We start from the raw sequence: 23,805 nt of genomic DNA, 5'->3' as shown, positions 1-23,805 counted from the left end.
ATATGCCAGCAAATTTGGAAAACTCAGCAGTGGCCACAGGACTGGAAAAGGTGAGTTTTCATTCCAATCCCAAAGAAAGGCAATGCCAAAGAATGCTCAAACTACCGCACAACTGCACTCATCTCACACACTAGTAAAGTGATGCTTAAAATTCTCCAAGCCAGGCTTTAGCAATACGTGAACTGTGAACTTCCAGATGTTCAAGTTGGTTTTAGAAAAGTCAGTGGAACCAGAGACCAAATTGCCAACATCCACTGGATCATCTACAATCCTACATGACATTATAAACTAGAACAGCATAAAATTCATAGAAAACTGAAAAAATAGTAAACAATAAATATTAAAGGACTCAGTTTTCTGTATAATCTTACTAGGGGAAGAGGACAGCAACAAAGATAACTACTTGTGAAGAAAACAGATCTACCATCAATAGTAAGAATATCTTCTGGTAAACTGAAATGGAAGTTCAGAATCCACTTTTTTCATTTTCTACTATCTTCCCCAACTTAGTAAAGCTAATCATCTATAGATCTAAGTAGCTAACCATCTACAGATCTAGGTCATAGATCAGTGTTATGAACACTGTTCATAACAGTGTTCCTTGTTTGGCATAATACACGAATGCTGACTGTAAACAGAAATAAATGTGATTATATTTTACATGTTCAGTGCTTTACAGATTATAATTGGGCAACAGGAATGGCTTTTCTAATTTCCTTCTAAACCTGACTTGAAATACGAGTTATTTCCACATGACTCACTGTCATATAAGTATTCCTAGTCAGTTTGTGGATACTGTGATTTTCTAAAGGATTATTAAGTTCCGTAAGGATGGAACTATCTTTAATAATACTTTTATGTGGATTTTAACCACATCTCCCCTCTCCGAATAATTAGTGCCTAGTAGTTCATAAATACTTATTGAACATTGGCTTGGAATGAGCAAAAGCAGCTCTACGGTCAAACATTTAATGAAATCAGAGCTCTTTAACGTCACTGTGGAAGAGTTTACTCATACCAATAATGGTGGAGCCCCATCTATCTCCACCCGCCAAAGGGGATGGGAGCATTAATAGACTGATATTTAATTCTATCTTCATCTGGTTCTTCTTGCCAAAGGCGGCAGTCACTCCTGTTGTCAATTCCAACACTCCTGAGCCCTCTTACTTGGATTTACCCCTCCTCCACACTCTTGCTTGATTAAACACCTTAATCCTGGGATTAAGAAAGAAAAAGGAGGGGGAAAGAGGAAGAAGAGCATAAGAAGAAAAATTATGAGGGAGATGGGACAAGGTAATATGGAGAAAATAAAGAAAATGGCAATATAGTAGAGAAGTCAAAGAGTAGTAAAAAGAATAGAAGAGATTTAAAAATCACCACATTTGTCATTATATTTAGAGTTATATGACTGGAAAAGAATTATGTAAACATCACTACCACCACCATAATTAATTACCTTTAAAAATTAGTTTTATTCTTCTTTCTGGAGGCATACAGAAAAACCATAAAAATAGCACTCTTTACGCTGACAACATTTTAATCAAGGGATTCCTTTTATGGTTGTAATAATTTATACTTAACTTGGGTCCTAACACTAATGTTATACTACCAAATTTTCATATATGACCATAAAATCATTAAGAACTTAAAGTATCAATAAACCAAAGGATAAAGTTAGTATTTAGTCATGTGCTTTGCTAATAACAACTAAATTAGTCACCAACAAGAATGCCCTATGAGGTTGAGACACTGAATGGATACAGGTTCAGAGAGAAGGACCAAACACCTAATTATCAAAGAAGCACTTCTCTGAAGAAAAGTTGTTTCAAGGCAAAAACAAGCATTCCTGTAGCATTAAAAAAAAAAGAAAAGAAAAAGGCAAGAGGTAGAAAGCAATAAATGAAAAGTACATTATTACATCTTACTTGTCTGAGGTCAATAAACGCAAGTTGCAGGGTATCCCCTTGGAATCCTGGCACCGGCTCAGAGCTGGCAAACACTATTAAAAAAAAAAAATATATATATATATATATATAAACAAAATTGCAAAATATACAAGGGTTTAAGCACTAAATTAATTTCTACTCATTAAAAATATATTAAATTATTTACAAGTAATCATTTCAAATAAAGACTATTTATAACCTTCAATTTCACCACTGAGAATGTTCTCCACACCCATTACCACAAATATTTCAATCATTTCAAACTTCTAATCTGCCATTTAATTACTCTAACTCATTAATTACAATAAAATTTAAATGGTTATCCCACAAAAGTTCAAGGGTAGTAATATACTTCAATCAAGAAACATTTTTTGACTCTTTTTAGCCTTAGGTGAATAAAAGCATTTTGAAACTATACTGATGGCACGGTTATCAAAATACTTGAAAACATCTGCTTTGTTATGGATTATGCTCCATAAAATCCTACTTCTAGCTAATAGCAATAATAGGCAGCCATGTAAGAAAGCAACACATAGGTGAAATGTTCGAATTAGCAAAATGAGGATGATGCAGGAATGTCTTTCTTTCAAATAATTTTTTTCCATAAAGGAATCCCACTTCTTTAAAAACTAGGGATATCTTAAAAATTAGATTTCATAAGACAGGTTTCTTAATATCTTTAGACAAAAAGTATTTTGAAAGAGCCAAGCTACACAGTTAGAGATCATAATTCCCAGACAAGTAATTAAACCCAGGCCACTGCAGTGAAAGTACTAAGTCCTACCCACTGGACCACGAGGGAATCTCTTTCAAAAATTTTTTGTACTTACAAAAATTTAATACTAGTAACACAGCTTTGTTTAGTTAATTGAAGACAATCTCAATACTAGTTATTCTGAAAACAAAAGCCTTGTGGCTCATTAAAAAGACCCTATCATTTTACACACATGCTTCTCTGATAAGAATACGAATGTCTACCACCACTTGCCCTCCCCACTAATACCTGACTTTTCTTAGAAAGTATCGCAAATTTTCCATTTGTTAATTTATCTGAGCCAGTATTTTAGAAACCACAAAAAATTTTTTATAGATTTTGGAATAACAACAATAATTCTTAACTTTATTTTCTATGTGAAATACAGTTTAGAAAGGCTCAAAATCAACAATTAAAAACCATAAATATATGAAAGTCTAGAACAGCTTAATTTATTTGGCATTTTTAGAGAATGAAGAATTCAAATTAAGTTTTTATTGTGCATGTTGTACAATTAATGATCACTTTTACTTTAAGCATAAAAACTTTTTTTTCATCATAAGCATTTTTTCCTAAAATTTTAAACTGCATCATAATTCTTTCCATGTCTTTTTAAAAAATAATACTAAATACTATTTAAACTTTTCTTAATTCTCTTCATTGATAACCATTAAGAACAATTTTTATTCTACATAATAAATTCCCAGGACTGCTATAGTATTAACTGTTTTCTATTACATTTAATAGCTCAGAATGCTGTGTTCTTGTGTCTATATTTTATAATTTTTCTGCCTTCTCTCTGACGGTTTTTACATAAATTCTTACTCCCTGCTCTCTCACTCATCTCTTATTATGTCATCTATAATCTTCTTGAGCAGGTAAGTCAGCTAATTGTATTAGAATAGTACCTAAAGGAAGAGAAAATATAGTCTCAACAGGATCCTCTCCCACAAGTAATGTGAATGAGTTTATATATGCCTTTGAGTATATGTACCTTTTAGTTACTCAGAGTTACACCATTTTCCTCCCCACTTCCTGGTTCTCTGCTAGGTAGGTACTAAGCAGCTATGCCCATTAGATAGGTGACTATATTCACCTTTCTCAGGCCCCCTATTTCTGGAAAACTAAGATTCATTCAGCAAATCTAACCATACTTTTCACTGTTTAGTATAATTTACTCACATCACTGTCTTTTCACACAATGGAAAGTAGAAAACTCTGGGACTTCCCTGGTGGTTTAGTTGGCTAAGACTCTGAGCTCCCAATACAGGGGGCCTGGGTTCCATTACTGGTCAGGGAACTAGATCCTACACAATTAAGAGTTTGCATGCTGCAACTAAAGATCGCACGCTGGAACAAAGCTCAAATTTCCCATGTGCCATAACTAAGACCTGGCCCAGCCAAAAAAGGAAAAAAAGTAAAATAGTTTCATACTGGTGCAACTCCATCACCCCCTACCATGGCCCAGATAACTGGTTACCTCTCTTTAATAACATGAGATCTTAACTGAAAAATAACAAGCAAAATTCTAATACCTTAAAAATAAAGATTTTTTTTTTTAATCTAAAAAGTTTTTTTCTTAAGACCATCCAGCATATTGTTGGCTTTTTTGGAAAGTCTCAGGCTACTCTTTTCAAGTAACAATTAACTATTAATCCCTAGTTGTCTCTAACCAAGACTATAAATGTTAGCTCAGCTTCTACCATCACCATATATACAGACACACACACACACAGACTTCCTATCACACAAAGAGACTTACTTTATATATCAAACACAAAAATCAGCTCAATTCCAATTATACTTCAATTATTATCTACTTAATCTTCCAGAATTTTTCTACACGGAAAATAATCTGTCAGTTTTCTGCTCTCTCAATTCCTATTTGAGATACTATAGTTTAATAAGCCCCAATGCTTGGCATTAAACCAAAGAGCTTAGTGTTAAAATTATAATAGTACCATAAATTTATACAGTACTTTATAGCTTACAAAGCATTTTCTCACATACCATCGTCTTTGATCGTTATAATAACTTATCTTAGTAAACAGGGCATGTAGATGATGGATCACAAAGTCTTGCAGCTAGAAAAGGCACTCTCTTTGGAATATCTCTAAGGGTCCTCTGAAGGCTCAGTTTAAAGACACCATGTTCTTAATTTTAAAGGGCAGGGATGTTTAAATTGATTTGTCCAGGATCACACAGCTAATTCAGATTTCCTGATATTCAATTCATTGATCCATTATCTGATTAAGTATTCAGCCTCATCTTATATACCATCTCTCCTAATTATGTAACCAATATGGAAGTGAAATTCACTACTTTATAGCTCTCAGGTCTTTCCCACAAATGATTCTTAGGGCTAAGAGGCTTCATATCTTTTTCTTTACTTCTCTAAAACTCTGATGCAGTCAATCCTGTTGTTTTTAACCTTCTACAGTATCTTGAGTCTGAATCTGTATCTACCTTAATTCAAGCTATCATCATTTCTTGCTTGGATTACAAAAATACACTCCCTATTTGGTCTCTCTGCTTCTTGTGCACTCTTTCCATCCACTTTCACCAGTATGATTTATATCAGATGTAAGTATGATTTGTGACACTTCATAGTGTAAAACCTTTCACTGGCTCCCCATCACCTTCCCAATAAAGTAGACAAGTAAGGTCCTTTACAACCGATCTCTCTAAACTGATCTCTTACCACTTCTGTAGGGGCACCTTCCAAACCACCTGTGCTTCCTTGTATGCGCCACAGCCTCTTTTCACAGTACCTCTGCTCCTTCTGCCTGGAGCATCCTTTCTCTTCTTCAGTGGTAACTCTTACTTATCCTACCTACCATTCCATACATCTTCTATGGAAGACGTCCATTACCCTGAAGGCTGGGTTAGGTCCCTCCTCTGTGATCTCACTGCAACGCCTAACACAGCCTAACTACAGTACCTGTTTTCCTATCTTATAAGTCATTGTTTACCTGTCTGTGTTTTCCCACCAGACCATATGACTACTGGAAAGTGTAAATCTAGAACATTCTGTGCATATTTCATGTATTTATTTCAAAATAATTAAGGGTGAATACTCCAAATGTTTCCTTCAGCCAAAACTAAATCGTGAGTTCGTCCACCAAACAAGAAGCTCACAGAAATAGAGATTTTGGGTTTTGTTTTAACTTTCACATACTCTGCGCCTAGTGTACAAGAGATATTCAGTAAATGTGTTAAATGAATGAATAATACAAATAATTCATTTATTCAAATGCTGTCCCAATAATTCTAGAGATAGATTTCAAGCTATGAACTTGTTAAAGAACTGATGACTAATTTTATTTGGGGATCCCTTTAGTTTGTCTTCAGATCCCTCCTTGGCTCATCCAGATTCTCATTTTGTATATGCTTTGTCATTTTCTTTGTTCTTCTCTCTTGGGCCAGCTTTTTATTTAATAATACCTACTTCCTAATATGATTTCTTTGTCTTTGTCATTAGTCAGACCATTAAGAGTATTTTTTAAAAACATATGTTGATTTTGGTCTTTCAATAAGATATTTTAAAATAGGTTCCCAGCTTTCTAAAGGTTTTTGTTGCTTTTTTCTAAAGAAAGTCAAAATCTTTGGGTTTTTTTTTCTCTTAGTGCCTCCAATTTGATTATTTCTTCTTAAAAACAAAACTTCATGATATATTCATTTCCTCTTATTTTTTGCTATAACATGGAACTTAATACTGATTCCGAGTTTAAAAATTCTCTAAGATTAGAGAGGGAGGTGTCATCTTATTGGGAAGGAAAAACTTTGCTGTACTAGTCTAACTGGGAAGAAGATAAGACTGCATTAATTTAGATGAAACTAAAAGCAAAAAATAACACCTGCTGGAGAAGTTGTGGTAATAATGACCAAAAAAAAAAAAAAAACACTTCCAAATTGTAAATCTCTGAAGTTTTAAGAGAATAAACAGTATCTATAGGGGGAAAAAAAGAGCTTCCCTAATAGCTCACATGGTAAAGAATTTGCCTGCAATGCAGGAGACCTGGGTTCAACTCCTGGGTCAGGAAGATTCCCTGGAGAAGGAAATGGCAACCCATTCCAGTATTCTTGCCTGGAGCATCCCATGGACAGAGGAGCCTGGCAGTCTACAGTCCATAAGGTCACAAACAGTCCAACATGACTGAAGCAACTTAGCACACATACACATAGGGGAAAAAAGCACTAATTATTTGTAAATATAACAAGACTTTAAGTAGGAAAATACGCCCTTCCTGCCCTTAGGATCTATAGACAGATGTACAGGGTTTGTATGGAGGGAGGAAAGATGGCTTAAGAAGTCAGGCTGTAAGTATATGTCTTTGGCATGAAAATATAAATCCTTAAACAGTCTTGTCCTAGGCAGACAGTTATCTTTATCATAAGATGTAGATTATTTGGAAACAATCTACACAGAGTAAGAAAAGTTGTCAGGGGTTGGGTGGAAGTAGAAGAAAGAATTTCCACGGAATCAGAAGAGTAAACAGATCGAAAGACTGAAAAAGAAGATGAGGAGGCTAAGCTAGATAAAATCTCAAAACTTTGCTTGTGGATAACAAGGCAAGGGCATATAAAATGGAATAATTTTGTAACTAAATAAATGACTGAATATAAAGACAAACAGTCTGCATATTGAGACTGCTCATAATTCCATTTCTTATGCTGAAGATTTAAGGTAGCTAGTTAGAACCCAAACTTTGGCTAGGCAAAGTATTCTACGTGGAACAGACGTGTTATTAGAAGGGATGACGAAGAGCACCATCTAGTGGTTTTCCTAATGGTGAAGAACCCATGCCTGGAGTCTGAGGACTTGGGAGATTTCTGGACTGTTATATTCTGTTACATGTGGCTGGTAGCGGTGGACGGCAAGCCTCTGGAACCAATGCCCCTGTACATTCGTCACCCCACTTATATAAAGTAGTGTCTATTCCTCTCCCTTTCTTGGAAAAGGAGAAAATTTGATAAATTTGATACCTTAAAATGCCATTAAGACCGGGAACAAATTCAAGTAAGCAAATAATATAACAGCATCCAGCTCACTTGAAAAAAAAAAAAAAGATACTGAAATATCCCCTCATACCATCAACACAATTTTCCCAGAATTCTTTCATTTTGGGGTGTAGACCTTTTTCAAGGCTAGAAGAGATGTCCTGAGATCATAGCCACATACATACAAATAAGTCTATAGGTTTTTGTTTGTTTGTTTGTTTTTTGAGGTGGGCTAAGTCTTTATCCAAATGAAAAACAAAACAAGACCTTCAAATGTAGAGATTCACCTATTTTTCAATAACTCATCATTGAAAAAGATACCAGTGCTCTTTAACTTGGAGCTTTTCTAGTGTTTATGAATTTAAGATGTTAAATTCTTAGGAGCTGATGACCTCAACTAGATTTTTATGTAGAATATATTATATGAAAAAGTACATTCTCAAAAAGTATATGAAGAAGTATAGTCTTATTCTGGGTACTTCAAATCCTTTGGAAATGTTTGGTTATTTTTTTAGAGTTGTGAAGGATTTCTCAGATACCATTACAGGAACTTAAGAGGGTATTTTAATTTTTTCCTCTATACAGTTGCATTTGTAAGATATCTTATATTGGAATCCAATATATGAGATGTTTAATAAAACAAAAGCACATACACAGACTTAGAACATCAGCTTCATGCCAAGCTTGGCAAATGCTTCTCCAACTAAGAAGTGATTTCTCTGGAACTTATATAAAATCTGTAACAGGATCAAAGGTTCAGTGCAGTTCAGAAGGAGGCTACATTTGCAGTTCCAAATGGATGCCTTCCTGACTTCTCCAACCATATAGTTACACTAATAATATTGATTATGGTCAAGTTAACAAAAAATACGTACTTTATTCATGCATAAACACTACCTAATACTCTCAATCCATCCACCTTTTAACTAAATTAGGTCTGCTTCTTATACTCTCTCACAGTGCCATCTACTTCTCTAAAATTTAACAACTTGTAATCATATTTATTTGTGCAATCATAAATAAAATGAATGTCTTCCCACTGGGCCTAAAACCCAAGAGGGTTAGGACCTTTTCTGTTTTGTTTACATTGTATCCCCTAAATGCCAAGTACTTTGTAGCAAGTGAAGTGAAGTTGCTCAGTCCTGTCCAACTCTTTGCGACCCCATGGACTGTAGCCTACCAGGCTCCTCTGTCCTTGGGATTTTCCAGGCAATAGTCCTAGAGTGGATTGCCATTTCCTTCTCCAGGGGACCTTCCCAACCCAGGGATCGAAGCCGGGTCTCCCTCATTGTAGACAGATGCTTTACCGTCTGAGCCACCAGGGAAGTACTTTGTAGATGTGAAGAAAGTATTTAATATATGGCTTTGACATTCATACTCTTCTTTGTCTTAAATTTTACTACCTCTGAATCCTAGGATATATTTTGGAAATTATGAATTCCAAATCCAATATTTCACAGGAAAAACTGAGGCTTCTCAACTGTTAAATACCAAAGCTACTTGTTCAAATCCAGGGAGAGCCAGGACTAGAATAATGGTCTTAACTTCCTGACATGTGCGCAAACCATCTTAAGACTAGATCAGTGCAAAGAAATAAGAGGAAAAAAAAAAAGAACTGGAAAGACTAGAGATCTCTTCAAGAAAATGAGAGATACCAAGCGAACATTTCATGCAAAGATGGGCTCAATAAAGGACAAAAATGGTATGGATCTAACAGAAGCAGAAGATATTAAGAAGAGGTGGCAAGAATGCACAGAAGAACTGTACAAAAAAGATCTTCATGACCCAGATAATCATGATGGTGTGATCACTCACCTAGAGCCAGACATCCTGGAATGTGAAGTCAAGTGGTCTTAGGAAGCATCACTACGAACAAAGCTAGTGGAGGTGATGAAATTCCAGCTGAGCTATCTCAAATCCTAAAAGATGATGCTGTGAAAGTGCTGCACTCAATATGCCAGCACATTGGGAAAACTCAGGAATGGCCACAGGACTGGAAAAGGTGAGTTTTCATTCCAATCCCAAAGAAAGGCAATGCCAAAGAATGCTCGAACTACCGCACAATTGCACTCATCTCACACGCTAATAAAGTAATGCTCAAAATTCTCCAAGCCAGGCTTCAGCAACACATGAATCATGAACTTCCAGATGTTCAAGCTGGTTTTAGAAAAGGCAGAGGAACCAGAGATCAAATTGCCAACATCCGCTGGATCATCAAAAGAGCAAGAGAGTTCCAGAAAAACATCTATTTCTGTTTTATTGACTATGCCAAAGCCTTTGACTGTGTGGATCACAATAAACTGTGGGAAAATTCTGAAGGAGATGGGAATACCAGACCACCTGACATGCCTCTTGAGAAACCTGTATGCAGGTCAGGAAGCAACAGTTAGAATTGGACATGGAACAACAGACTGGTTCCAAATAGTAAAAGGAGTATGTCAAGGCTGTATATTGTCACCCTGCTTATTGCAGAGTATATCACGAGAAATGCTGAGCTGGATGAAGCACAAGCTGGAATCAAGATTGCTGGGAGAAATATCAATAACCTCAGATATGCAGATGACACCACCCTTATGGCAGAAAGTGAAGAGGAACTAAAGAGCCTCTTGATGAAAGTGAAAGAGGAGAGTGAAAAAGTTAGCTTAAAGCTCAACATTCAGAAAACGAAGATCATGGCATCAGGTCCCATCACTTCATGGGAAATAGATGGGGAAACAGTGGCTGACTTTATTTTGGGGGGCTCCAAAATCACTGCAGATGGTGACTGCAGACATGAAATTAAAAGACGCTTACTAGTTGGAAGGAAAGTTATGACCAACCTAGATAGCATATTAAAAAGCAGAGACATTACTTTGCCAACAAAGGTCCATCTAGTCAAGGCTATGTTTTTTCCAGTGGTCATGTATGGATGTGAGAGTTTGACCATAAAGAAAGCTAAGTGCAGAACTGATGCTTTTGAACTGTGGTGTTGGAGAAGACTCTTGAGAGTCCCTTGGACTGCAAGGAGATACAACCAGTCCATCCTAGAGGAGATCAGTCCTGGTTGTTCACTGGAAGGACTGATGTTGAAACTGAAACTCCAATACTTTGGCCACCTGACGCGAAGAGCTGACTCATTTGAAAAGACGCTGATGCTGGGAAAGACTGAGGGCGGGAGGAGAAGGGAATGACTGAGGATGAGATGGCTGGATGGCATCACTGACTCAATGGTCATGAGTTTGGGTAAACTCCAGGAGTTGGTGATGGACAGGGAGGCCTGGTGTGCTGCAGTTCATGCTGCAAAGAGTCGGACATGACTGAGCGACTGAACTGAATTTAACTGAACTGAAGGGGAAGAAAAGTTCTATATAAGTTCATATGATTTCATCCCTAACTCAGACATTTTATCAAGTCTGACCTGTGTGTGTGTGTGTGTGTGTGTGTACATGCACACTCAGTTATGTCTGACTCTTCATGACCCCATGGACTGTAGCCCACCAGGTTCCCCTGTCCATGGTATTTTCAAGAACAACAACAGAAAAAGACCTGAAGATAAATGACTGAAAGGGGAATGAAAATAATTCTACAAGAAAATAATAAAGAAATTATGACTGCCCAGTTCACAACAGATGAAGTTAAACAGTCATTTAAACATAGTCATCAAATATGTGAAGAATTTCATAAATGATCAGTTATGTATATACCAAAAAGCTGAATGGTCTTGAAAAGAAGTACAGCAGCATCAACTGGCCTTAACTTTTTTCCCAAAAGAGTAGCATTTTATTTATTCATTTATTTATTTTTGGCTGTGACGAGAGGCACACCGGATATTGGCTCCACATGACCAAGGATCAAGCCCATGCTATCTGCCGTGGAAGTGCGGAGTCTTAACCACTGGATCTCCAGGGAAGTCCTTGTCCTTTTTGATAACAAAGTTAGGAGACTCCAGAAAAGCAAATGTAGGCTATAGAGACTTCTTGATTTGTTAATTTGTTCATTTATGGAACAGATACTCTGTGAGTACAGCATTCTGCAGGGTGCCGACAATTATAAATTCTATATTGAACTTAACTTCTATCCTATATGATTGTATCTCTTCTCTTTCCCCGCTTTTCCTACCCTTCCTCATCTTTTCTTCTTTTCTTCCGCTCTTCATACCACCCACCCCAAACACGGGATGCATTCTCAGGTCTCTTCCACTAGGAGAGTCTCTGATTCTAACCACCTAATTCATATCAAATTTATTTATTTACTATCTTTATGTATTCCCACCTTCAAAATGTTTGGAATCCATTTTCTTCTCTTCATTCCTACTGCCCAAAGTCAAGTTCTTTCTATCCTTCATACGAAAATGTTCAATAGTCTTTTAAAAGGTCTTCCTACTTGCAGTACCTCTCTCATTTCAGTTTAATTTCCACACGATAGAGTTAACTTTCTATAATATAAATTTTACCATGTCCTTGTCTTTATTAAAAAGTTTCAATGTATCGCTATTGCTTATTAACTAAAATCCAAGCGTTCAGAAGTATAAGTTTTTTCAGCCATATCTTTCAATACTTTCAATCATGCATCTTATAGTCTAGCTACAAAAGACTGTATGAAGATCCCATAAGCATTCTCTCATCACGGTGCTTTTTTGAAAACTGTTTTAATTTTTACTTATTTATTCTTGGCTGTGTTGGGTTTTTGTTGCTGCACACGGGCTTTCTCTAGCTGCTGTGAGTAAGGGCTACTCTTCGTTGCTGTGCACAGGCTTCTCACTGCAGCGGCTTTCCATGTTGTAAAGCATAGGCTCCACGCGCACAGGCTTCAGTGGTTATAGCACTTGGGCTCAGAAGTTGCAACTCATGGGCTCTAGAGTGCACAGGCTTTAGTAGCTCCATGGAATGTGGAATCTTCCTGGACCAGGGATCAAACCCATGTCCCCTGCATTACCAGCTGGATTCTTATTCACCGTACCGCCAGAGAAATCCCAGCACAGTGCTTTTGCCTATGCCATTCCCTCTGTTCAGAATGCCCTTCCTTGCTTTTGATGAAATCATATTCATCCTTTAAGACTGTCAAATTTCACTTCCATGATAGTCAATCTTTTCAATCCCATGGCATGTATAATTAATTGCTCCCTCTTTTCAAGTAATATGTACTTCTATAAAGAATTTATATTCTACTATAGCTATTTACATGTCTGTTTTCTCCCCATCCAGTATGTGAGATCTTTGAAACCTGATTCATCTTCTTTATTTCCCAGTAATAACAGGTAATAGGTTCCCATTAAACATCTGAATAAATGAATCTTTCCTACAAACTAGTTGACTCTACAAGGAAAAAATTCAGTTACAGACTGAAATTTGAGCTTAAGCCAGTTTAAAACCTGAGAAGTCTGTGTGTCACAAGAAATACCAGGGAAAAGGGCACAAACATATTTGAAAAAATAAGTGAGCACATGGATGAATCAGTACTAATTCTTTCACCACTAGAAAAACGAAACAACAACTAAAAGCATAATGGCTGAATGACATGAGAAACTGAGTTATTCTAACTTTCTACCTCCCCAACCTCAGCTGGTTGTGCTATTTGTTTCTACCTGCAGAATGATGTTTTAAGGTCTAGGAAATATATGCATAATGTTTCTACAAAGTAATAAGGATGGAAAAATAATCAAACTAGATAAAAGGAACATTTAATTCAAAATAAAGGCCATTCCTGATGCTTAGATTTGATGCTCACCTCTTATTGTTTAAAATCTTTTGACTGAGTTTCTTGAGGTACCCAGGATCTTTGGTGGTTTATGATATCTAGGTCCTGATCTCTGCTATCTGACTTTCTTGGACTCTGGATTTCTTACTAGCATAACACAGACTAGTAGGATTGTGACAAAACAGTCACAGACTTTTAAGGAATAGTTTCTGAACCTTTTGAAGGGAAAGAAATAACTACCAATCAATATGGACCTACAAGGAATCAGAGCAGTAACATTTTCTTCTTTGAAAAAGTAATTAACTCAAGGATGAGGAAAACTCAATGGCCATTATTATTCCTATAGACCAGCAAGGTATCCAGCAAAGGCGTTCATGACTTTGACTTACGACTTAAGATTCAAAACTATGAGTTAAATTCAACTAGGGAATTAGCAACTGGCTAAAGAAATCTAAAGACACCCACAAGATTCCGAATAATGGATCTAAGTCAATATGAACAGGTAGATCCATATAATGTGGTTCTCAAACCTTACTGTGCATCAGTATCACTTGAAGAACTTATTCAAAAAGAAATTGTTATATCCTGTGCCAAAATTGCTAGCATATTGAGTGCAGCACGTTCACAGCATCATCTTTTAGGAATTGAGATAGCTCAGCTGGAATTTCATCACCTCCACTAGCTTTGTTCATAGTGATGCTTCCTAAGACCCACTTGACTTCACATTCCAGGATGTCTGGCTCTAGGTGAGTGATCACACCATCATGATTCTCTAGATCATGAAGATCTTTTTTGTACAGTTCTTCTGTGTATTCTTGCCACCTCTTCTTAATATCTTCTGCTTCTGTTAGGTCTATACCATTTCTGTCCTTTATCGAGCCCATCTTTGCATGAAATGGTCCCTTGGTATCTCTAATTTTCTTGAAGAGACCTCTAGTCTTTCTCATTCTACTGTTTTCCTCTATTTCTTTGCACTGATCATTGAGGAAGGCTTTCTTATCTCTCCTTGCTATTCTTTGGAACTCTGCATTCAAATAGGTATATCTTTCCTTTTCTCCTTTGCTTTTGGCTTCTCTTCTTTTCACAGTTATTTGTAAGGCCTCCTCAGACAGCCATTTTGCTTTTTTGCATTTCTTTTTCTTGGGGATGGTCTTGATCCCTGTCTCCTGTACAATGTCATGAACCTCCATCCTGTCTATCAGATTCAATCCCTTAAATCCATTTCTCATTTCTATTGTATAATCATAAGGGATTTGATTTAGGTCATACCTGAATGGTCTAGTGGTTTTCCCCACTTTCTTCAATTTCAGTCTGAATTTGGCAATAAGGAGTTCATGATCCAAGCCACAGTCAGCTCCCGGTCTTGTTTTCACTGTCTGTATAGAGCTTCTCCTTATTTGACTGCAAAGAATATAATCAATCTGATTTCAGTACTGACCATCTGGTGATGTCCATGTGTAGAGTCTTCTCTTGTGTTGTTGGAAGAGGGTGTTTGCTATGACCAGTGAGTTCTCTTGGCAAAACTCTATCAGCTTTGCCCTGCTTCATTCTGTATTCCAAGGCCAAATTTGCCTGTTACTCCAGGTGTTTCTTGACTTTCTACTTTTGCATTCCAGTCCCCTAAAATGAAAAGGATATCTTTTGGGGGCATTAGTTCTAAAAGGTCTTGTGGGTCTTCATAAAACTGTTCAACCTCAGCTTCTTCAGCATTACTGGTCAGGGCACAGACTTGGATTACTGTGATATTGAATGGTTTGCCTATGAAACAAAAAGAGGTCATTCTGTCGTTTTTGAGACTGCATCCAAGTACTGCATTTCAGACTCTTTTGTTGACTATGATGGCTACTCCATTTCTTCCAAGGGATTTTTGCCCACAGTAGTCAATATAATGGTCATCTGAGTTAAATTCACCCATTCCAGTCCATTTTAGTTTGCTGACTCCAAAAATGTCGATGTTCACTCTTGCCATCTCTTGTTTGACCACTTCCAATTTGCCTTGATTCATGGACCTGACATTCCAGGTTCCTATGCAATATTGCTCTTTATAGCATTGGACCATGCTTCTATCACCAGTTACATCCACAACTGGGTGTTGTTTTTGCTTTGGCTCCATCCCTTCATTCTTTCTGGAGTTATTTCTCCACTGATCTCCAGTAGCATATTGGTTACCTACCGACCTGGGTATTTCATCTTTCAGTGTCCTATCTTTTTGCCTTTTCATACTGTTCATGGGGTTCTCAAGGTAAGAATACTGAAGTGGTTTGCTATTCCCTTCTCCAGGGGATCATATTTTGTCAAAATTCTCCACCATGCCCCTTCTGTCTTGAGTAGTGCTACACTGGTGGAATTCCAGTTGAGCTGTTTCAAAACCTAAAAAATGATGCTGTGAAAGTGCTGCACTCAATACACCAGCACATTTGGAAAACTCAGTAGTGGCCACAGGACTGGAAAAGATTAGTTTTCATTTCAATCCCCAAGAAAGGCAATGCCAAAGAATGCTCAAACTACCACACAATTGGACTCATCTCACATGCTAGTAAAGTGATGCTTTAAATTCTCTAAGCCAGGCTTCAACAATATGTGAACTGTGAACTTCTAGATGTTCAAGCTGGTTTTAGAAAAGGCAGAGGAACCAGAGATCAAATTGCCAATATCCACTGGATCATCAAAAAAGCAAGAGAGTTCCAGAAAAACATCTATTTCTGCTTTTTTGACTATGCCAAAGCCTTTGATTGTATGGATCACAATAAACTGTGGAAAATTCTGAAGGAGATGGGAATACCAGACCACCTGACATGCCTCTTGAGAAACCTGTATGCAGGTCAGGAAGCAACAGTTAGAACTGGACATGGAACAACACACTGTTTCCAAATAGGAAAAAGAGTACGTCAAGGCTGTATATTGTCACCCTGCTTATTTAACTTCTATGCAGAGTACATCATGAGAAATGCTGGGGTGGATGAAGCACAAGCTGGAATCAAGATTGCTGGGAGAAATATCAATAACCTCAGATATGCAGATGACACCACCCTTATGGCAGTAAAATGAAGGAGAACTAAAGAGCCTCTTGATGAAAGTAAAAGAGGAGAGTGAAAAAGTTGGTTTAAATCTCAACATCCAGAAAACGAAGATCATGGCATCTGGTTCCATCACTTCGCAGGAAATAGATGGGGAAACAGTGGAAACAGTGGCAGACTTTATCTTTTTGGGTTCCAAAATCACTGCAGATGGTGATTGCAGCCATGAAATTAAAAGACGCTTACTAGTTGGAAGGAAAGTTATGACCAACCTAGACAGCATATTAAAAAGCAGAGACGTTACTTTGCCAACAAAGGTCCATCTAGTCAAGGCTATGTTTTTTCCAGTAGTCATGTATGGATGTGACAGTTGGACTATAAAGAAAGCTGAGTGCCGAAGGGTTGATGCTTTTGAACTGTGGTGCTAGAGAAGACTCTTGAGCATCCCTTGGACTGCAAGGAGATACAACCAGTCCATCCTAAAAGAGATCAGTCCTGAGTGTTCATTGGAAGGACTGATGTTGAAGCTGAAACTCCAATACTTTGGCCACCTGATGCAAAGAGCTGACTTATTTGAAAAGACCCTGATGCTGGGAAAGATTTAAGGCAGGGACAATAGAGGATGAGATGGTTGGATGGTATCACCAACTCAATGGACATGAGTTTGGGTAAACTCCGGGAGTTGGTGATGGACAGGGAGGCCTGGTGTGCTGCAGTCCATGGGGTCGCAAAGAGTGGGACATGACTGAGCAACCAATCTGAACTGAACTGAACTGTACCAAGAATTCACAATTCAGCAGGTGGGGTTCAAGAATTCACATTGCCAACAAGTTCCCAGATGATACGGTTGCTGCTCATTTGAAAAGCATGTTTTGATAATCACTGATGTACTATATATCAGGATACAGATACCAGGTTTTGTTCAACATTTTTTAATGACTATATTAAATAAAAGCATGATTACAAATCTGAAGATGATATTAAATTTTGACATAAAAAGATCTCAATAGGCTAGTTGTGGGAAAATCTTAAAATTTAATAGAGATAATCTTAAAATCCTAAAACAAAAACTAATCATACAAGTATCAGTACAGTTCAGTTCAGTCGCTCAGTTGTGTCTGACTCTTTGCAACCCCATGAATCGCAGCACGCCAGGCTTCCCTGTCCACCACCAACTCCCGGAGTTCACTCAAACTCACATCCATCGAGTCGGTGATCCCATCCAGCCATCTCATCCTCTGTCGTCCCCTTCTCCTCCTGCCCACAATCCCTCCCAGCATCAGGGTCTTTTCCAATGAGTCAGCTCTTTGCATACAAGTATAATGAAAACAAATCACACAGAAAAAAAGAGAAAGATAAAGAGATTTTAGAACACTACAGCTTCAGTGACTCAAAAGTAAACACTGGTAACCAAAAAAGATAATAGCAGTTTGGACTTTACTAGTAAAGTACAAAATATGGAACAATGCATTTGATATTCCAACTCTGTATTATACTGGTTCCCGCATACCTGCATATCTCTGTATTCAGCTTTGGGTATCAGACATTAAATAGAAGGTAGTCAAACCAGTCTGTTCAAAGAAGAGCTTTGGATCTAAAATCGTTATCACATAACAACAGTAAGAAGAAATGTTTATGTCTGGCTTTCAGAAGATTCAGAAAAACATAAAGCAGTTTTCATATGCTTGGCTTGTGGATGAGGACTTGCTTTTCTCTGTATAAGCCAAAGCAAAACTACCACACATAGCTGTCAGACTGCTCACTACATACCGGTGTCCAGTTGAGGAGAGCAGTGGGGAGGGAGGGAGGGCTGAAATCCTAGTTTACGAGATATTACTTTGCCAACAAACATCCGTCTAGTCAAGGTTGTGGTTTTTCCAGTAGTCATGGATGTGAGAGTTGGACTATAAAGAAAGCTGAGCACCAAAGAATTGATGCTTTTGAACTGTGGTGTTGGAGAAGACTCTTGAGAGTCCCTTGGACTGCAAAGAGATACAACCAGTCCATCCTAAAGGAGATCAGTCCTGAGTGTTTATTGGAAGGACTGATGTTGAAGCTGAAACCCCAATACTTTGGCCACCTGATGCAAAGTGCTGACTCATTTAAGAAGACCCTGATGCTGGGAAAGACTGAAGGCAGGAGAAGGGGACGACAGAGGATGAGATGGTTGGATGGCACCACCGACTCAACGGACATGAGTTCGGGTGAACTCCAGGAGTTGGTGATGGACAGGGAGGCCTGGCGTGCTGTAGTCCATGGGGTCACAAAGAGTCAGACACGACTGAGTGACTGAACTGAACTGATAAGTCATGTGCCTTGATCAGAGAGTCCAACTGGAAAAGGGGTAAACTTTTTTCTCATTCCTATAAAGGAAACAGTACTGGAAGACTTTTTCCTTTCAGTGAGAATATTTTTTCTAATTTGCACAAAGGCACAATATGGACTAGTGGTGACTCTCGCCCTGAGGCAGAACTAGGTTTCATTAGGAGACGTTTAGAAAAAATGATATTTCAGCTCAATGTAAGAAAATGATACAGGAATATAGTAAACAGAAACTCACTTTTTGAAGAGTAGTTATCTCCCAAATTAAATGTTCAAGGAATAGCTGGACAACTACTTGACAGGGTTATTTTCATTTATTTCTTTTTAAAAATATTTATTTGGCTGGGCATGGTCTTTAGTTGTGGTATACGGGTTCTAGTTCCTGATCAGGGATCAAAACCAGTCCCTCTGCACTGGGAGCATGGAGTCTTAGCTCCTGGACCACCAGGAAAGTCCGACAGCATTATTTCACAGTGTTTCAAAGTACAGAAGTATGTGAATGTGCATTTACCAGGAAGATGGCAAAATTCAATCATCATTTACTTCTAGGATTCTACATTTGAACTATCTGCACATTTTCTCCATATCCTAGTTGATTCCTAAGGCATCCATATTCCTTCTCTTCACAAATTTATCATACACTCTAGCCTTCCTCTTACCTAACCAAATTCCTTTTCCTGTTTCTGTTTCCTTTCCTTCCCCTGCCCTGACATGTAGAAAGCATACACATGGCATCAATATTAAAAATAAACTTTGCATTTTTTAAAATTGCTTTCTTCCAGATTAAAAACAGACAAACAAAAACACTATTTAAAATAAGCATGAAGGGAATTCCCTGGCAGTCCAGAGGTTAGGACTCTAAGCTTCTACTACAAACCAAGGGGGCTTGGTTCAATCCCTGGTCAGGCCACCAAGATCCTGCAAGCTGTGCGGCATAGCCAAATAAAAAAATTAACAGTGGGATGAAAACAAAAATTCTCCGAACATACTAATGGAGAAAGCCAAGTTCCATGTTTAAGTGATTTACATATCAGTCACAAGAAGTCATGAGTTCTTTTTGTACCAGGAGTGTTGTAATTCTCTGGTGGTCTAGTGGTTAGGACTCTGAGCTTCCAATGCCAGGGGCCCAGGTTTGATCCTTGGTTGGGGAACTAAGATCCCACAAGCCTCATGAGGTGGCCAAAGCGGGAAAAAATGGAATGTCAATTTTTATTTGTTCAGTGATTACCAAATGCCTGATAATGTATGGTCTCATTACTTCATGCATATAGATGGGGAAACAATGGAAACAGTGAAAGACTTTATTTTCTTGGGCTCCAAAATCAATGCAGATGGTGACTGCAGCCATGAAATTAAAAGACACTTGGCTCCTCGGAAGAAAAATTATAACAAACCTAGACAGCACAGTAAAAAGCAGAGACATCACTTTACCAACAAAAGTCCATATAGTCAAAGCTATGATTTTTCCAGTAGTCATGTATAGATGTGAGAGTTGGACCATAAAGACAGCTAAGCACCAAAGAACTGATGCTTTTGAATTGTGGTGTTGGAGAAGACTCTTGAGAGTCCCTTGGACTGCAAGGAGATCAAACCGATCAATCCTAAAGGAAATCAACCCTAAACAGTCACTGGAAGGACTGATGCTGAAGCTGAACCTCCAATACTTTGGCCAGCTGATGCAAAGAGCCAACTCACTGGAAAAGACCCTGATGCTGGGAAAGATAGTCTGCAGAAGGAGAAGGGGACAACAGAGGATGAGATGGTTGGACGGCATCACTGACTCAATAGACATGAGTTTGAGCAAGCTCCAGGGGATGGTGAAGGACAGGGAAGCCTGGCATGTTGCAGTCCATGGAATTGCAATGAGTAGGACACAAATGAGGGACTGAACAACAACAAATACTTGGTAAGTATTAAGGAGCAGAGCCAACCACAGGCATAATCTTATAGGAAGCTGAGTTATCCGCTGTGATTTGTCTTTAAGTCCTGGTTTCTCCCTTTCTGTATCTATAGTACCAGAACCTTGGCCCTCATCAGGCTAGGGTTTATCCCTTTTGCACCTGATCCTGGACATCTTTAACTGAGTTATACCTTACAGTTTTGTATAATTTCTTCCAAGAGATTAGTCTTTTAAGAAAATATCAGTGTTTTAAAAGAAGTCTTCAGTAACTCCACCCAAATAAGTAACAAATGGGAGAAAGCATCCTGTGATGGGACAAAGGGGCAAAGCTGTGTGCTTATGCGCTTTTTCTAAGTAGAGTTAGGCTTCTCTTCAAGGAGAGGTAAGAGAACAGAGAAAAAAATCTAGGTACCTGAAGTTGCCTAACCAAACAGTAATTTCCATTTCTGAACAAATATCTAATTGAGAAGACACAACCAAATGCCAATAAAGGGTTCAACGACCCAATTATCAATATTCTGAAATGCCTCAAGCAATACTTACATAAAAGTTTACATGAGTATTATACTGAAATGACCTCATAAGACAGCTTTTTTTTTTTTATTCTTTTGGCACGCAGCATGGCTTGTGGGACCTTAGGTCCCTACCAGGGATTGAACCAGAGCCCTCCATAGTGAAAAACGCAGAGTCCCAACCATTGAACTACCTGGGAATTCCCCTGTAAGATAGCTTTAAAGACTTTTAAGAAATCAGTTTCAAACTATTTGTAGAATGAATTAACAATTGCTTTGAGTTAGAAACTTCCAAAATGTTATCTATTTATGCTTTTATTTTTGGCGGGGTCTTGCTGTACTTGGGCTTTCTCTCGTTGCAGTGAGCAGGGGCTGCCCTCGAGTTGTGCTGCTCCAGCTTCTCACTGAGGTGCTCCTTTTGTTGCAGAGCACTGGCTCTAGAGCGTGTAGGCTGCAGTAGCTTGGGCACACAGGCATCGTTACTCCACAGCATGTAGGATCTTCCTAGATCAGGGATCGAACCTGTGGCCCCTGCACTGGCAGGCAGATTCTTAACCACTGGACCACCAGGGAAGTTCCTGAAACAGGTTTTTTTTTTTTTTTTTTTTAATATATATTTATTTGGCTGTGGCAGCTCTTAGTTGCTGTATGTAGGATCTTTAGTTGTGGTATGTGGGATCTAGTTCCCTGATCAGGGATCAAACCTATGACCCCTGTATTGGGAGTGCAGAATCTTGGCCATTGGACCACCAGGGAAGTCCCTAGAAACATTTTAAAAAGTGCTTTTTGGTAAATATTTTAGTAAATACACTAAATATCATCTTGTAATTGACAGTTTTATTTTGAGAAAGAAATATAATAAAGGCTTTCTAATTTGAGAAAATTAGAAATGCTTTCTAGGAAAAGAAAATGGGTTCTTCTCTTCTGTAGGGAAAAACTATCTTTCTTTTGCTTTGTAGATTAGTGTTTCTCTTTTTTGGAAGGAAATCGGTGAATCTTTAAAAACTCTGTATTTTTTCACGTAATAAATGATTTAAAAATGTAATGAATAATTGAGCCTATATACTTAATCTTTTTAATGTTAATTATGTTTTTCCTAGCAGAATGCCTTGTATAGAAGCAGACAAATATTTATTACTCATTGAAAAAACTATCGCTCCTGCTTCAGCTGAAGCCACTGACATTTAATTTTCTAATGTCTTTTACACAGAATATATTATTGCAAAATCTGCCCCAAACAAGTATTTTATAATCCCTTTTGTGCCCCGCTGTTTTTCAATTTATCAACAGTGGTGCCTGCCTAAACTGTCAACCAGGGATTTTCATCATTTAATCAATATACCATACATTTGAAAGGAGTGCTTAAAAATTATTCCATAAACTCATGTCTTGTATAAGGGTAATAAAACCTACAGCTAGAAGCATTTATAGCAAGGCTAATAACTAAACAGCCAATCAATTTTGAAGGTGACTGGCTAATGTCAACATTAGATTATGGAATCTGCTAACCCTGTCACCTAAAGAAAATAAAGTGAAAAATAAGGGCAAAGGTAAAGACTTGAGAAATTCTTTGAGAGAGAGAGAATCAAAATGTCAGACTATAAAGAAACTGCACTTGGAATGCAGGTTCCCAAGAGCATTCTTTAGCAAGTATCTGAAAGTTTATGCATAGAAAATAAGAATGACAAACAATAATTTCATTCATTTACTACAAACCTCAGGAGAGTTCTGGCAAGAAGACAAGAATGATCAGAAGGAATAAAGAAAAAAAAAAGAATTATAAATAAATCACCTTTTTAATTATCCATTCAGATTGTCACTTTAGTGCCACTCTAGAGGTCCTAAATGTGAAACTGAAATATTTTTCTCTTCTTGGAAGGAAGTTGCTTCTAAGGCTGCCGAAAGTTTAGCTGGATCAGGCCTCTTCTCTCTTTAATGAACTATGCTACTCTATACCATTTTCCCATAGAATTTACATATATATTCCTAGAAATGCATCATTTTAACCAATAAGGTACTTACATTCACACTGTATGACATCTAGGTTAAACTGCTGAACGGCTCCCATGCTTATCTGTTTTAACTCACTGTCCAGTAGCATCTGCATTAAGGATGTTGACAGATGCTGGCAGGCTGACATGCAAGCAGTCTGGGCAACTTTCCCCTGTTTAAAACAAATATCCAAACCAAAAAATAAACAAACATAGAAATGTATCATATCATAAAGTATCACAAAAATTCTTCATGGCATTTTTTTTAGTGATAGCCTTTCTGTATTCTGAGTGGCTATCTTTTAGCATAAGAACTGAAAGTAACATTCTGTTGACTTGTCATTCTCATGATATAAACATCATTAAAGCTATAATTGTATGTAGAAAAATTAAAGTTTGTGTTTAAAATCTATTGATTATTCCATATCTCTTTAAATATCTCAAGTATTTTTAAAAATGCACATTAAAATATGCCATTTGTGACATAAAATAACTGTCATGTTGATGGAACATTTATTCATATAATGCTTTTTAAACTTTCCTTTATATAATTAACCAAGCCAAGAATTAATAGTGTAATTTATTATAATTTAACTATACCTAATATACTTTATAACATATACTTTCATATGTATGTAATAAGTAAAATGTCTTTATAAAATATACTTTGAGTCATTAAGTTCTTA

The 23,805-nt window shown here is 37.5% G+C and overlaps 1 protein-coding gene across 3 annotated transcripts in view; it reads right to left on the bottom strand.

The window, feature by feature from the left end:
• EXOC6 (exocyst complex component 6) overlaps positions 1-23,805 on the bottom strand; it is a 190,046-nt gene that overhangs the window by 32,065 nt on the left and 134,176 nt on the right. For all 3 annotated transcript variants that reach the window (XM_068961740.1, XM_068961739.1, XM_068961741.1), the window contains 2 exons: positions 23,151-23,292; positions 1,926-1,999 (listed from right to left, as the gene is read on the bottom strand). In XM_068961740.1, the coding sequence (XP_068817841.1) occupies positions 1,926-1,999; positions 23,151-23,292 (216 nt within the window). The remainder of the gene's footprint in view (positions 1-1,925; positions 2,000-23,150; positions 23,293-23,805) is intronic.

This window comes from Capricornis sumatraensis, chromosome 23, assembly GCF_032405125.1.
Source record: "Capricornis sumatraensis isolate serow.1 chromosome 23, serow.2, whole genome shotgun sequence".
In the NCBI taxonomy this organism is placed as follows: domain Eukaryota; kingdom Metazoa; phylum Chordata; class Mammalia; order Artiodactyla; family Bovidae; genus Capricornis; species Capricornis sumatraensis.
Note: the sequence above shows the minus strand (reverse complement) of the source record. Positions and strands in the feature narration are given on the sequence as shown.